The sequence below is a fragment of the Hemibagrus wyckioides genome, linkage group LG16 (genome assembly GCF_019097595.1).
Source record: "Hemibagrus wyckioides isolate EC202008001 linkage group LG16, SWU_Hwy_1.0, whole genome shotgun sequence".
Classification (NCBI taxonomy): Eukaryota; Metazoa; Chordata; class Actinopteri; order Siluriformes; family Bagridae; genus Hemibagrus; species Hemibagrus wyckioides.
The window spans coordinates 5547070-5564604 of record NC_080725.1 but is presented as its reverse complement, the minus strand read 5'-3'; the positions used below and the strand labels follow the sequence as shown (position 1 = coordinate 5564604).

Sequence of the window (17535 nt, the reverse complement as noted above, 5' to 3'; positions counted from 1 at the left end):
CCTAAACCACACTCCAACCTGTTAGAATATGAAAATAATATTAATTATATCGTTGAATTCTATAAAGCTACATTAGATTAAGTTCACAACTTGATATAAAGTCATACTTATACCTATATGAGCTATAACTAGGCCTAATCATCAAGTCGATTGATCTAGATGACTGGGATTTCACAATTATACACCGATCAGCCGTAATATTGTGTTAGTCCCCCTTTTGCTGACAAAACAGCCCTGACCCGTCCTGCACTGTGTATTCTGACACCTTTCTATCAGAACCAGTATTAATTTCTTCAGGAATTTGAGCAACAGTAGCTCGTCTTTTGGATCGGATCACACGGTCCAGCCTTCACTCCCCACATGCATCACTGAGCCTTGGCCGCCCATGACCCTGTCACCAGTTCACCACTGTTCCTTCTTTGGACCACTTTTGATAGATACTGACCACTGCAGACGGGGAACACCCCACAAGAGCTGCAGTTTTGAAGATGCTCTGATCCAGTGGTCTAGCCATCACAATTTGGCCCTTCATCAAACTCACACAAATCCTTACGCTTGGCCATTTTTCCTGCTTCTAACACATCAACTTCGAGGACAAAATGTTCACTTGCTGCCTAATATATCCCACCCACTAACAGGTGCCATGATGAGGAGATCATCAGTCTTATTCACTTCACCAGTCAGTGCTCGTAATGTTATGGCTGATCGGTGTATGTTTACATGTAAGTCTATATAGCTAGTAAACAATCAGTAAACAAGATTCATTCTCACTTAGGTTCTTGTTTTAACAACAAAAAAATCTATATCTTTATAATATTCATGTCACACAATGGCTGTGATTTCTAGACTATTAGAGCCCTAACTGTATTTTGTCTTGTAATATTTAACACACTAGTATATTGGTTACATTTGCCAAATCGTGCACAATATGAAATGATTAAGTTCGTTAGATTTTTGATTATTGATTATTGATCTTTTACCTCAAAGTCAAAAGAAAAGACATTAAAATCTTTCTTTGTTCATTAATATTTATTTTCAACTAAAATTCCATAATTAATCGGAAGCTGGATACGAAATGCAAGTTTATTAGGAACAGGTCAGAATATTAGGAACACATCCAGTGGACTATCCAAACTAAAGATAAGAAAAAGCTGGGACAGAACAGAACAATTAGCTAACATGGCAATACAAGCTGTGCAAAAACTGTGGTCAGAAAAAAAGAAAAGAAACGGAAAATCTACGTCAGAAAGGCAGGCTCGCAAGGACACAAAGAAACTGAACAATTATTTTTTAAAGAAAAAAGCTGCAGGTAATAAGGAGAAATGCAGGAAACGTATTTGTAATGACGGAATAGGACGGAGTCAAGAAACAAAACAAAAGCAGAGCAGAAGTGGAAGTGAAATAGTGGGAGAATAATGGGAGATTCATGACATATTGAGAACTGCTAAAATGAAATGAGTTTATTTACTTGTAAATATGATTATGATAAGTGACACACATGAATGTTGTATATAGTATTATTTCCACATTTAGTACACTGTAACCAATGTTTACGTCCTAGTTGGTCTATCTATTTGTGCTGCATCTTACCATGAATATATACGGTCAAATAAAGCATCACTGACGAAGCTCTGTCCATCCTGTAGCTGTCCGAGTTGTTCAAGAAGGAATGCTTCTCTCCAGCTCCTGTAGACGCACTGCCTGTTGATGCTTGAAGGCTTTTGCAGAATTCGTGGTTTTCGGTACTGATGATGCTGAATAAGCTAGCAAGGTCAGGGAGTGAAACGCCTCTGTGTGTGTGACTAATCAGCAAAGTCGCTGTAAGCAGAACATAGAAAGAGAGCAGCACTTTGCCTCATGGTCGTGTGTCTGTAGGAACAGAATCAACTCTGACAGCACTTTGAGAACGGAATGCTGTGGAGAGGGGATGGGGTAGAAAGAGAGGTTTTAAGTAAGGACTCATGTTGTGCGATGTAAATGATGTAAGCTTTGACGGTCTTTACCATTGGACACAGTATTAAACCAAAAGCCACACATCTACACAAGGTGTCTTCATTTCGGTTTCAGCCAGTAAAAGACAGAAGAAGGATAATTCTTCATACATACGCTGCATAAGTTCAGAAGCTACTACTGCTAGGTGATTTTCTTCAAGCATGTACGGGGAATTTGTGCCAACAATAATTTTATTTTTATTTTATGAGCAGCATAATAATGAGGAGGCCAACACACAGAAATACACCATAAATGTGATATTTAATGTATAAGATGTCAATATATCTAGCTCTTTTCTTGTCTAGCGCAAAACGTACTGAATAGTATCAAATTGCCAAGGTAGGTTATATCACAAATGATTTTTAACATGCTATTGTTAATGTCACATTACGTTCTTCTACTCTTCATCATATTGAAATGCAGATTGCAGCCGCTTCATTATTTTTATTTTTTCAGATGGGATGTGTGAAAAATGTCAGTCTGTTCAACAGAGGTTTGATCTAAACAGCACAAGATGTCAGTTATTTGTATGGTGTACTTACAAGTTTGTTCTTTATGTATATGGGTTAGGACTTACATTGCACTTTACTTTCATTCAGCTGCTTCAGTTGGCTATTGGGCAGTGGAATTCTGCCACTTTGCAGTTTCTATTTTATTTCTTCGTAGAGCATGGTGGTGCAGCAAGTAGTGTTGCCTCCTTACAGCTCCAGGGTCTCCAGTTCAATCACGAGCTCAGGTTACTGTCTAGTGGAGTTTATGTGCATGTTCTCCTCATGTCTCCTTTAGCTGGTGGTTTCCTTTCTCTGCCAAAATACACACCACAACCCTAACCAGGATAAAGTGGTTACTGAAAAATAACCGAATAAATGAATTTATTATTCTTTTCGAAACAGTATCTCTACAAGAAAAACTAATATGAGAATCTTTTAAAGACTGATTAAAGCATACAGCTGTTTCAAACTGCATATAGTATTGACCTCTTTGTTCTAATTATGTAATGTATTACATGCACATACATGTTTGTTTTTTTTAATTATATTTTCACAGACATTTGCAGTGAATTCCACCGACAAGCTGATTCCTACTTCACTTTTTTAAAAAGAATTTTGCTGTAGCAGTGTTAATTGGAGAGTGATGATCCAGCACAGAACAGCATAACGAGGTCATCCTGAATAGGCAGCGAGAAGGAGAAATGTCAAGACATGCGGAAATAGACATAAATTAAAAATTCATATCAATTGCCTTCCTGAGAATCCTAAACAATGAAGGGCATATACCAGTATAACCATCTCTCAGTGGTTATTCCTTTTCTGCACGGCTGAGCAATGCATATTTATTTATTTACTTATTTGTTGGTTTGAAAGGTTTTTTTTTTCTATACATCGCCACAATGGTATTGCTGTGATGACATGTTCCTCTACATTACGACACAAAGACTTTATTGTGCTTGCTTTTACCTTATCTACCTCCCAAGCAGCAGAAGAATGCCTCTCAGGATCATTTTGCTGCTGTTTAGTGAACAGCTTGCTGTGACAGTAAGTCATGCAGGGATCATTAGGAACACTCAAAACTGGGGCGCTGTAATATGTAACCCTGGGTTAAAGCCACAGTGGGGCAATATTGGTTTGAGAGACTGATGAGATGGTCTGAGCTCCCATGGTACCACCCATCCACCGATCAACAGTGTAAACAGCGTGGCTTATCTGATTTTTGGGTTTGCAGAATACAGGAAAACTAGCTTAAAGGAGAGGGAAATGGTGTAAATAAATGGCCAGACCCAGTAAACTCTGATCATAGACAACCACAGACATTCATTACTGCACCAGTCCTGGCCCATAAATCTCGGTTCTTCTTTGCTTTGAATTAGCAAATAAATAACCTCAAATATTAAACCCTTTATAAACATATTCACTGCATGTGGTTTAGCTTGCTTTCATACCTATTAACCCATTTGTTGAGTCCAAATCTGAGCAACGGCTGGGTCATTTGCTACTTGGTTTAGTTTAGTTTCATGCTGCATATAATTAAATAAAACAAAAACACAAAACATCACTTTTGATGAATATGGCTGACATTTCAACATACTTTTAAATCTTAATTGGTCAGAAAAACGGTGATCTCAAAAATCACTTAGGTTAACCTAGGAGTTAATAAATGATTAAAACTATAGAAATCACTAGTTTAAATCATATGTGCAAGCTTTTACCTTTTATTTTCTCTTTTTATACATTAGTCCAAATGTCTAGAACTTTCTGCAGAGTCTCACCTGTTGGCTCTCCCTGTAAACCAAAATACACAATATGTCTAGTTCAGTCATTTCAGTTAATTCAGAATTCATATAATATGATTATAATTATCTGATTATCCAAGCTGTATTGTATGTAGGATGATCTAATCTCATATATCTTGCCTCTAGGCCCAGACCCTTCCAGAAGGCCAAATGGAGCAGGATGTGGAGAGTCCCGTCACGGTGAGACAGCCACGGCTGCCCAAACAGGCACGAGACGACCTGCCCAAGCAGCTTCAGGACAGCGATCGAGCCAAGCGCAAGATCCAGCGTTATGTGCGCAAGGATGGCAAGTGCAACGTGCACCACGGCAACGTTCGCGAGACCTACCGCTACCTCACAGACATCTTCACCACGCTAGTGGACCTGAAGTGGCGGTTCAACCTCTTCATTTTTGTGCTGGTCTACACAGTTACGTGGCTTTTCTTTGGCCTCATGTGGTGGCTGATTGCCTATGCTCGAGGGGACCTGGAGCACATAGGCGACGATACATGGACACCGTGTGTCAACAACCTGGAGGGTTTTGTCTCCGCCTTCCTGTTCTCCATTGAAACTGAGACAACCATTGGTTATGGGTACCGGGTGATCACAGACAAGTGCCCCGAGGGCATCATACTTCTGCTAGTGCAGTCAGTGCTGGGCTCCATTGTGAATGCCTTTATGGTGGGTTGCATGTTTGTGAAGATCTCGCAGCCTAAGAAGCGTGCAGAGACATTGGTGTTCTCCACCAACGCAGTCATCTCAATGCGTGACGGGCGCCTCTGTCTGATGTTCCGCGTCGGTGACCTGAGGAACTCACACATCGTTGAGGCCTCAATCCGAGCCAAGCTGATCAAGTCCAAACAGACCAAGGAGGGGGAGTTTATTCCCCTCAACCAAACAGACATGAATGTGGGCTATGACACAGGCGATGACCGCCTCTTCCTTGTGTCCCCACTCATCATCTGCCACGAGATCAACCAGCATAGCCCCTTCTGGGAGATCTCCAAAGCCAACCTAGCTAAGGAGGAGCTGGAGATTGTTGTGATTCTGGAAGGCATGGTGGAGGCCACAGGTAGGAAAGCACAAATAATTTAATGAAAGTAAACCAGAGACTCATAGGCTTCAAAGAGAAAAAACAGCTCCTCTGCGGTCATATAAAAAGACCTCTATGTATATAAAAGTTAGTGCCTTTGAAAGTTGTTTTTGTGCCTGGTGTGTTTTATGCAAAAATGCTGCATCATGTTTGTCAGCTGTGAGTCCTATGAAGGCCTGTGTATGAGGTCAGATATGTCTAACTGGGGAGTGTAAATGAGATGATCTTTCATTAGCAACAGAATAAAATTTGTCTGGCTGGCAGAGAAAAGCTCTCTGCAGACAGAGATTCCACTGATTAGATGGAAAGGAGTCATTGCCATTAAAGGAGAGGAAAATACATCACACTGGGTCATATACACAAACAAAATATACACTCACTTACTCATGAATCAAAGTCTTCCATAGTATGGCCTGTGTGATATAAATCCAATCAAATTCAATTTATCTTTTCTATCCAGTCATGACACATATTTTGTGCATGAGCGTTCTGACTAAGCTAATTTATGTCGAGCTTTTATATGTTTATTTACAAATAGAGAGGAAAAAGGTACCTGAAACATTCACCTAATTCCTTGTCTCAATTTTCAGATACACAAAAAAACGACAGGGTGGAAACTAAAGTATTATGGGGAAATTACCACTTTTTAGCAAAACGTTTCATACTTAATATACATGCACAGCATTTGGCAGATGCCCTTATCCATTACATTACATTTGTTTTTATACAACGGAACAATTGAGGATTAAGGGTCAAGCAGCAGCAGCTTGGTGGACCTGGAACACAACCTTCCGATCGATAGACACTAAAGTATATGTTTTTCCCCAGATAACCTTTAAGAATTCCTTTGACTAAAGAGGAACATATTGAAATCATTCTCATGGCTTTCAATTCTCAAAAAATTCTCAAAGCTTACATTTACACACATACCACCAGATTGTGTTACTCGTATGCTAACACGAGTACATCGCGAGTGAGAGAGACAACTCTGCCCATGTTTACAAAGAAATGGCAATCATGTAGAGGATGTAGAGTGGATTAGCAGTGAGACAACAGTGTTGCTTGTAGTAGGACAAACAGCTCCATTCGAATCTCCATTCAAATGCTATAGTGCGTATTGTTATTGTAGTCAATTATGTAATTGGTGAGCTATTATCACTAATTGGTGTATGCAATAACAGAGCAACATTTCCTATCTGCCTGATCTGAAAATCAAATTTAATGCTTGAACTAATAACAAATTCCGATGTTCAATGAGTGGTATTGAAAAGGAAGACCATACTACGGAATCTGAGACAAAGTATGTCATATCAAAATTGAGACGAATCAGGTTAAAATCCATAGCAATACTATCAAAGATGTTAGCATCCAGTGTTAGTGGCTAAAGAATTTCCACTGGCTAGCGTCTGATTGAAAATTGATGATTTCTTGTGGTTTTGGGAGGAAAGACAAAAATCTACGTGAAAAGAAATTTAAAAAAAGTTTTTTTTCTTCTTTTCAATTAGTTGTACACCGCACAAAGTAAACAGGGGAAAAGAGTGTAATTAAAGTCTGTATTCCCAGCATGCAAAGTAATTGTGAATTATACAATTATATAAGGGTCAGTTATGAAGTTTGACCCTTTTTTTATCTTAGCGCTTGCAGTATTTTACATGCTAGTTTCTCCAGCCATTCAAAAACTTTGCTCCCTATAAAACCCAAGCGTACTAATATTACTAGCATTACTAGTGCTGAGTTGATAACATTCTAATGTATGTATAAATGCCGATGCGTTTTGGATTAAAGCCTGTAAAAACACATATCTTCCAAAGATTACTCATAGGGAGATGAAGAAAGATGTCAACAGCTTGAAAGGTGCATCAGATTTCACCTTGCCATATGTGTGGGAGTGGTTAATGCCAAAGACAAAATGTCTAAAATGACAAAAAATAAAAGAGAGAGAGAAAAAGAAAGAAAATAATAATAATAAAAATATCAGTGAAATCAGGAAATCAGGAGCAGGAAGTAAATAACATTTTAACACTGCGATCTAGACTATTCCAGAAGAGAGGCACATGGTCATAGATCATTCCAGGGTGAACAAGGTCATCTAAAGAGGAGGTTCAGCATTAATCCTGGCTCTCATAGATCTTAACCTGTAAGGTTGTAGCCCAACTTTGGAACATGGCCAGATAAAAGCAGCAGTGTTTCAAAACGAGAGCAGAATATTCGGGCCGGTGAGTTCAGCACAGTGCACAGTGGAATAATTTGGTTGTGTACCTCTGAGCCTTTTAAGAGTCTTACCACGTTTACATCTGGCAGAACTCCCTCTAGATTTCTTTCTCACACTTGGTTCAGATGCAAGATACATACAACTCATTGAAAACTGAGCATCGTTCATTCCATAGCCACCACAGGTTATTCTCTGGGCAGCAGAAGCCGGGCTAATTGGAAGCAGCATTTGACCAAGTCAGATTTTCAGGGTAATTGTTGCAGATCACTATTTTATGAGGCGTTTAGTCAGTGGAGCTGTGCTAGTGCAAGGAATGCAGATTATCTGTCATTAGCCACAGGGCTGAGGCCGCAGCTGCCCGAGCTTTGTTAAGCACAGGTGAAGGCAAAGCTGTCCGCCTGGGAGTAAATGATAGACTATAGAATGATCAGCAGTTGGAGGAGAAATTGCTAGCTCTATTGGGCATGCTCATTTTAATTTCTAGTTGTTGACTAAATGAGCTATAGAATAAGAAACATACTGTGAGCCATGAGGCTGCATGTGGTGTGGATCTAAGACTGGAGAGATTGTATAGAGGTGGACAGCTTGAAGTTGTGGGGGCAAAAATTTGAGGTCTTAGTCGTGCATAGTGACATTTGTTTGAGGTTCTCTGGGGATACCTCTTTTCTTTAAGAAAAGTCTTCGTTTTGAAGATAAAGGAAATAGAATTTGAGGTTGGGAGAAATATGTTTAAGGCTGTGTCGTTTAAAGTTCTAGAGCAAGAGTCATCAACTGGCAAAGCACAACAAAGTTTTTCAGTGGACCAAAGTACCCGAGTACCAAAAAAAGTAGAACTAATAAACATATAAAAACAGGTTGTGTAAGCAACAGTAAACGCTTCAGTTTGTGTAACAAATCCTCATCTGATCAACTAATTGGACCTGAGACTAGCTACAGGGCTAAAGAGCAGACAAGGCAATGTTTTTAATGGCTTTCTTGATTAGTCCTTTTATTCACCTGTCAACTCTCTGTCACAGATGAGTCTGGAAATAGTCAAAATAGGTAACATGAAGCACCATTACAAAACAAAACATAACCCCTTAAAGTTGTCATATAAACATAATGGTTAAGGATTACATAATATCTAGTTTAGTAAGGGATTTCGTCCCTGGTGATCCAGCATCAGGATTCCGCGCTCTCTCTACCACAGCTTCAGGTTCAATTCCCAGGCAGGGAACCAACCCAGTCACTGAGGGGTTAAGTCTCAGAGTTGGTCCCAAGCCAAGATGGGAGGGTTGCATCAGTAAGGGCATCCAGCATAAAACCTGTGAATAATCAAAATGTGTGGATCAGATGATCCACTGTAGTGACCCCAAACAGGAAGCAACCAGCAATTAAGTAAGGGATTTTCGAAGCTAGACCTTTAAAAATTGTACTTGCATAAGTTGTTAGGAGGTAGAGTTTGAGGTTGTGTGGCAGGAGGGCAGCGTCTCCGCTTCCTATTTTGGGGCAGATGATGTTGCAGTTGCTTGCTTGAGTCAGTGAGGCAAGAGTAATTCAAGTGGGTTACTCCCACAGGATTTAACAACATTCTGCAAAACCACACACACACACACACACACACACACACACTGTTAGTCCATAGGGAACACTCAGACAAACCTGCCCTGTGTGAGTTCCAGCGTTTTAGAGCTTATGAATGTATAACCTTCCTGCAGTCTGCAGTGTCCTTTTTATGCGGTTGTCTATATTTGATTGTTATGTGTGTTGGAGAAGAAGAGAGCCGATACCTAAGTAAGAATTCATTATTTATTATTTTTGATAACACTGCAAGCATTTTCCTTCCAAATGAGCAGAATAATTGTGCTACACATGAGTGGCATGGAAAAAAGAGCTCAGGAGTTTCGATGCATGTCTAACAGGATTACCATAAAAGCATTCTGTATGACTGGGTAGTCCAGACTACAGATCTCTACTGTATATCTCTTCTGTAACACTAACACTTTTAACAGTAAAATAAGATACTGGCGGGAGGTTGGGGTTGGCGAGAAGGGGGGAAGATCTGGGCCATTCGGGGGCTTTATCTTTGCACGGACCAAATTTCACTACAAGGATAGACTTATCATATGAAGATTATCGCTATATATATACTTATATAAATTATTATTATTTATTTATTTATGTTTTGCTCTGTTTTTGGTTACTGAGGTTAGGGTTATGTGTATGTGTGGGCATTAACTCTAACCCTACACATTAATAATTATGTTGTTGGAAGGTCCTCACAGGAATAGTATGTAAACTGTGTGTGTGTGTGTGTGTATGTGTGTGTGTTTTGGCAAGTCTAGACTTTTCATTCCAAGCTGCTGCTCCTGTGTGTCCTTGTAGCTGTTTTTAGAATTCATGGACAGCTGTCACGCCTGAGTCAGTCCTCTACTTGTGTCCTCTCTTTTGTGTGCTCTCTCTCTCTCTCTCTCTCTCTCTCTCTCTCTCTCTATATATATATATATATATATATATATATATATATATATATATATATATATATACACTATAACACATACTCCTAAAATGCTGATTATACTGGGGGAAACACTATGACAAAGGCCTCTGTGATCAGCCCCAAGCTTTCGTTGAGACAGTTTTCATAAATGATGGCAAAATAATGATATTTATTGCAGGTGTATTTTTAGAGCTCATTATGCTGCCAATGTCGGAAAACCCAGCTGATACCTTCATTAATCAAAGAACAAAGATGACCCTCTTTGCCCCAGAGCTTTTATTTAGCAGGACGATCATCACAAGCACTTGACTACGGAACTAAATAAAGGCTGAACATGATGGATTTTTGCATCTTGGGTTGGAACAGTCAGTCGAAATTTCTGCTTTTCCAGCAACTGTGATTCTATTTTGAGTGGTTTGTGAGAGTGGTTGCTATAGAGATGGTGTTAAGAGTGAGAGAGAGAGAGCAAGAGAGAGAGAGAGAGAGAGAGAGAGAGAGAGAGAGAGAGAGAGAGAGAGAGAGAGAGAGTGTGTGTGTGTGAGCGAGAGAGAGAGAGAGAGAGAGTGGCAGGAAAACCCACTGATGTTACACAAGTCTGTTATCTAAACAGCCCAGCACCATCACCATCATAAACATCACTATTATTATTATTATTATTATTATTATTATTATTATTATTATTATTATTATTACAGCATAAAGATAAATACATTACTAACTGTAATCTCTTTAAGTCAATGGGATCAGAAATCTTCATCTTAATTTATAATATAAGGCTCCTGGTAGTCCTTATGTTTAAAACTGTATCTTTTTCTTCTTTTCTTTTCCTTTTTTTAAATAAAAGAATAAAGCATTGTGTAGTACCATGAAGCGCCACAGATCATAACACAGCTCAGTTGCTGGGCCTTAAAAGAGCACATGTAGACCATCACTGTAATGGTTTCAGAAAAATCTCAAACAGCATCTAAACAGATGATTTCTATAGAACCTGAAGGAACTCTGAAAGAAACCTTGACATTTCTTGAGTATTGAAAGATACTCTATGATTTCTCTATACAGTGTAGCTAAGATGTTGAAATCAAATCTATGAATCTGCATCAAGCTTTTGAACTTTTGCCTGTTAGAGTGGCACGAGATGGACGTTTGGGGTTTAGACCTTTTCAACAGTACACTGGTGTTCCATTCGTTGCTGATGGAACAATTCAATTCAATTCAGTTTTATTTGTAGCTTTACAAAAGAAGATAAACAGAGAAAGGAGAGGGGGGGAAATAAATAAATAAATAAGTAAATAAATAAATAAATAAAAATAACTAAATAACTAGAAATAAAAATAAATTATTAAATTAAATTATAAAACTATTTTATCCTTATTTTATCCCTTTAATCCTAATCAGACATTTTCAATCACTAGTCTGATATATAATTAGGACACCGTTTCCTTTCAGTGTCAGACCTCTGCTTTTAGTGGTTGAAGATAATGCCTTCAAATTGTAAATGCTTGTGAAGAAGCACTTGTTGCACCTCAGAGAGTAGAAATGGGCTTGATATCACCTTTTACCATGAATGTATAAAATTTGTGTGGGGGGGGTGGTTTGGGGTTTTTAAAACTTTTCTATGAAAATATTTCCAATACTTATGCAATTCACACACACACACACACACACATACACCAAACATGAACAGGCCTGATATCAACACTGCAAAATTGTAACTTCACAAATGCCGTGAACAAGACAAACATACACCAAGCGTACCTTTACACCTGCACATTCATGCAGTTATCTTATCAGCCAGTCATTTGGTGCAAAAATCATGCAGATACAGTTCAAGAACTTCAGTTATTGTTCACATCAGACATCACAACCTGGACAAAGTATAATCTCTGTGACCTTTACCACATCATAGTTGTCGGTGCAGTCTATAGATTATACACAAAAGGGTGCAAAAAACAAAAAACAACCAAACAGATCAAGATTAGAAAAAAGAAATCACCCGGTCTTTCTTCTATCTTCAAATGTCCAGTTTGAGTGAGTCTGTGTCCTTGTTAGACTGTTCTTGTTCTTGACTGAAGTCTTCTGCAGTTGTAGCTCATCCACCTCAAGATTTGGTGTGTTGGGTATTCGGAGATGCTTTTCTGCTCACCACACTTGTAAAGAGTCATTATATGAGTTGCTATAGACTTCCAGTCTGCTCATTCTCCACTGACCTTCATACGTTTTTTGAGCTAAGAACCACAGAAGAGAGACACTGTATGAAGAAATCTAGAAAGACATACATATGAGCCTACAGTACAGGTGTAAAGATGAAGCAATAGTGATACTAGTTGGGCAATGAGCCATCCATGTCCTCTTCTCAATCATACAAAAAAATGTAGAAGGGAAGATGACAGCCTGGCAGTCATGTTTGAGATAAATAGGTTCAGCCGTTGACCCTTCCATCTCCTCTATTAATGAATGTCTGGATGGTTTCAGAGGAAAAGGTCAGCATATATGCTTAACATGCCTGCAAAAAAAGCTGTGGTGAAAAAAAAGAAAGGAAATAAAGAGCTCACCTAAATGACCTCTTGATGAGCACGATGCATAAAGATGGAAAAAGAATGTGAAAGACAAGACAGACAATTTAGACTTACTTTACACATTGACCCATGGTGTTTATTCGTCAACATCTCTGATGTATGCACTTACAAATGCTTTTGTCAGTTGGTGTGAAATCAACAGTAATTGGAACAGTGGCAAAAATGAATCAGAGGAGAATTTTCTTGGAGCAGCTTGGTCAGCCTCATGAGAGGAGAGAACGTCTTCCCAGTTCACAACTTATATTGTTGTGAATATTGCCTCCATGACTGGAAAATGTTACATTCTGAAGCTCTAAACACCTGAAGAGCAACAAGAAAGACATGAAAAATTGTCTGTTATGCAGAACATGCCATAAGGTTTATCAAGGGTGCAAACACAATGGGTTGATGCTCATTTTGCCTGATGAGTATTTGAGCTGTGAAATAGAACAAAATACATATCTCTATTGGCAAAAACATAATGTGGTGTGTCTTTGAGTGTGAGCCCCCCCCCCCCACACACACACACACACACACTCACAACCCCCACACACACCACTTCCCCAGTGATTACATCAAGGCATCCAGTGACGCAGATGGTGTTTGATACAGGGATGTGACAAGAGGGAAAAAAGAGTACTGTTTTAATATCTATTTTCGGAAAGGGTAGAAAACGAGACACACATCAACTCATATGCAAAATTTATATAGCTTTAGCTAATCTATGTAGAAATAGGTTATGGGTAAAATCTGCATCAAGAAACTAGTTAGCTAATGTTAGATAGCTAGGTCATATCCCTACTGAGCTAATTTGTTCAACTAATTTGGCTAGGGCATCTGGCTGGGCAGCACCCCAACTTTCAGTACCCTAACATCCTCGATGTTATAGTCAAAAAATTTTATCTTTAATCTTGAACGTGCCCACAAGCACCAAAGTTTTAAACATCAGGAGACTTTAATCACTCAGACTTTCTATAAGATATGTATAAGGATGCCTAAAATCTAGATAAAGAAACTAGCTAGCTAATGTTAGATAGCTAGGTCACATCCCTACTGAGCTAATTTGTTCAAATAATTTTGCTAGGGCATCTGGCTGGGCAGCACCCCAGCTTTCGTTACCACAACGTCCTCAGTCATAAAACATTCCATCTTGAATGTGCCCACAAGCAAAGTTTTAAGCAACAAGAGACATCTATGCCTTCAACTTCTCTCTAGTTTACTCACTCTTGTTTCTATAAGATATGTATATATGTCCAGCCATTACAGGCTTGGCCACCACTTAGGATCATTTAGCAACAGACAAGAGTGCCAAGCCATAAGGATCTTCTACAGTTACACCATTTGAAAGTGTGAGTTTAGCCAAATAGCATTTCCTGTCTTTTAGAGGTAACCCATAATGCTAATAAGTGGATAACATTTCAGCTAATATTAAACCAATTCAAATATGTATTTCTTGTTGTGGCTTCTCAGGTCTTTTGGCAACCAGGCTTCACATGCATCATTTTCTGCTTATAAACACTAGTCTATAAGCATGGGTAGTATTTAAGCGTCAAGATTTCAGATTTTTTGCAACCAGAGTTTGCGCTTATTCTTAAAATAATACACAAAAAGTTATATTGTTTGTGTACAGACACTGTAGAACCACAACATGACAACAACTCTGGTGTTATTCAATATTCCGAGATTTCATTTATCAGGTTTGATCTATATCTATACAGACATAAAAACAATACCTGTATTTAATAATAGTAGGATATTATGCTGCACAGAATTGTATTGCATAAAGACAAGTAGTTTACTTGATGTTATAATGCAGCGTATAAATACCCTCCTTTATTTGATTTTGACGGGCATCAAAATCAAATAAAGCATTTGTGGGAATTAAGTTCAGAGTAAACCAACATGCTTTGGAAATTCCACTATGAGTAAAGTAATATGTTTTGCTGATTTTGCTGCACTATTTTTCCTAGTATTCGTACCGTTAATTCCAATATTACAGTATCATGCAGAGATAGCCTTTAGCACATGTTTCTGAGCGTTACAGTGATAATATAGAGGCAAAATTAACAGCTCTAAGGGCTGTAGCTGCAGCCCAAAGCCTAGTGAGACTGTCGGACAATATGAATAAAGATTTAGACAAGTCTGGAAGGATCGTGTATACATGGCTGGCTCCAGCTTCACTGAAGGCTCAAAGCAATCTGCCAGTGGTCTGAAGCTGTGTGTCCCAAAGCAGAGAGAGTGGAGAGAAAAAAGATATTTTCTTATCCAGGTTTGCACAGGACCAAAGGTGGAAAACATACTGAGAAATTATATTTAAGTGAAAGTATAGATAGGCAGAAATCCACTAAAAAAAGGTATTTTAAAAGTATTTAAAAATGTTTAAATGAATAATATTAACATTAGCTGCTAGTCTAACCAGGCATTAGCAAAGAAACCAGGCTAACTTTGTTAAATATGGCTATTTACGTAATGAAATGCTTGTTTTTTTTGCATGCTTTTTTTATTTGTTGGAGTTTATGCCGAGACAAAAAAAGACTTCTCATTTTACTGAGGTATGGCCAGAAGTCCAGTAGTTTATCCATTGGCCGATGTGCATGTATAGCTAGTGCTAAATCCACTGTGTAACATGAGAAGGTCACAGCAGATGATTTATCACAGCATGATACAGTGCTACATTTTATATTGATGTACTAGAAATTCTAAGCTAAATCCATTCGAATTAATATATTGTGTACAGAAAATAACTGTTTTGTAGCAACAAGTAGGTCTAAGTGTATAAAAAAAAATATTTGGAGTGAAAAGTGAGTTTTTTCTTTGAAAAGTAATTAAATAAAAGTATTCAGTTTCAGTAATACTCAAGTCCAAATATGCCTTTAAATCTATGCAAAGTGTTTAAGTGTATTTATAGTAACAAAGTACAATTGCTCGAGTATTTTCTATTCCTGCCTAGGACAGATATGGGAAACAATAGTCTGAAATCATATGTAGGCAACACCATTAAATTGAATCTGACAAAGAAAAGTATAATCATTTCAAGCAAACAATGGTGATATACCAGAAATATATATAATTGTTCATGATCTAAGATCATTTTTAGGCCGGTGCAGTTCCAGCTGTGTCTGTGTGGACTTCTGTACTATTAACTTAATAAATTCCTGTAGGAATGACACACTAAAGAAAATTTCTCTTATTGAGGAAGACAAACTGAATTCCACACCACAAAAAGGGCTCTGTGTGAAGCACATGTTTTCGAGGCACAGTGTGCCTTGCACACTGCACAAATTCGATGACTTCTTGACAGCAGTGCTGTCTCACCAGCACAACGGGTTATTACTCAGCAAAATGTATCACGCTGTTTTAGGATGTGGCCCATGACTAAAGAAAAGTAGTTTACGTGGTAGTGAGGCTCATTGCTAGTTTAATGTGGATTTAAAATCTAGTTGGGACATTACTCAAGTCATGCCCTTTAAACAATGAACAAGGCTTTAACAAACAAATGAAGAAGATGGTTAACAGGCTTAGAAGTGCCAAATATCAGTATAATGGGAGATAGTATTTCCAGTCCTTATACCATGATACTTGGAGTCAGACTCATAAATGACCAGAAGTTTGACCTGTAAACTGATTTGCATGTCAAAGAGAATGTAGAATTTTAAGTTCAAATAACCTGAGTTCACTGACTGAAGGACTTCAGATGGCATCTTAAACTTAGCTAAAAGTATCAATACCCCAAGAAGCTTCACCTCAACAAACAGGAACAGCAGGCCTAAATGAAAAAATGAGTCAACTCCAAAGATATATAGAATGTATAGATTCTGTACTGTGCCTGATTTTGCAGAATTATGAAAACTATGTTGCAGGAACACCGTGAGAAATGGAAATCTGCTTCAAGAGTTCTTAGACATACTCCACAACGATGTGACTTTCCTGGATAAGGATAAGGGCAAACTCTTGAGAACCTAAAGGAAATAATTTTGTAGGTAATGTTACCTATATCACTATCAGAGAGGGAGAAGCTGGATTAGAGAAATTCATGCTGCTGCTGCACTTTGGGACAAAATCCATTTCAACAGATCATTTCTGACATAAAACAGATGTGGCAAGAGACGAGAGTTGGAGCTGGATGGAAAATGTCACACAGCAAATCTTAGTCATTCATGGGACTAGAATAATAACCCACTAGCTCCTGAATCCATCTGCTAAGACATGTGGATGATAAAATGACCACATTCACAACCACATCCACACAGCAAAATTTTGCACATTGACCCATGGTGTTTATTCATCAACATCTCTGATGAATGCACTTACAAATGCTTTTGTCAGTTGGTGTGAAATCAACAGTAATGCACATCTTTGCATTGTATTGATCAAACATAAGATAAAAGGCAAAGCCTACTAATGAATTGTGTCTTCAAGAAATGTCTTCCAAAATGCATCAGAAAAGAGTGGTCAGAAAGCCTATGGTGTATTCTGTAGCAACCGAGCTACGCACAACAATAGGACTATTATGCAAATCCCAGTAGAACAATATGTAGAGCGGAGCATCACATTACAGATGCGTAAGAAGTGCCACCTAAAGAGGGACAGTATGTAATACCAATCCAGTGGCTGAGCTCATACTAAGCTTGTCCATACTGAGTAATTCTAATTACTAATTCTAGTGTTCACATTACTGAAACGATAAATAGATTATTTGGCTTGTTCTATTGCAGACACGTCACTTTTGTATAATCCTGACCACAACAACTTACACAACATGGAGGTTTTGCCTCACATCCGTGGAAACATGGTTTATTACAGCAACACACTTATTTTTAGAATTTTATTTAGGTTATGTCATGGTTGGAAGGCCTATATGATTTCGGTTCGCACCCATATGCTTGGAAAGCAACTCTGATTTGAAGTAATTGGGCTTCTATTAACTAGACAAAG

The 17535-nt window shown here is 38.3% G+C and overlaps 1 protein-coding gene across 1 annotated transcript in view; it reads left to right on the top strand.

The window, feature by feature from the left end:
- The window catches only part of kcnj6 (potassium inwardly rectifying channel subfamily J member 6), a 66564-nt gene that overhangs the window by 36857 nt on the left and 12172 nt on the right, over positions 1 to 17535 (top strand). The window contains exon 2 of the mRNA XM_058412793.1: positions 4409 to 5333. Coding sequence (XP_058268776.1) covers positions 4433 to 5333 — 901 coding nt within the window. The 5' untranslated portion in view covers positions 4409 to 4432. The remainder of the gene's footprint in view (positions 1 to 4408; positions 5334 to 17535) is intronic.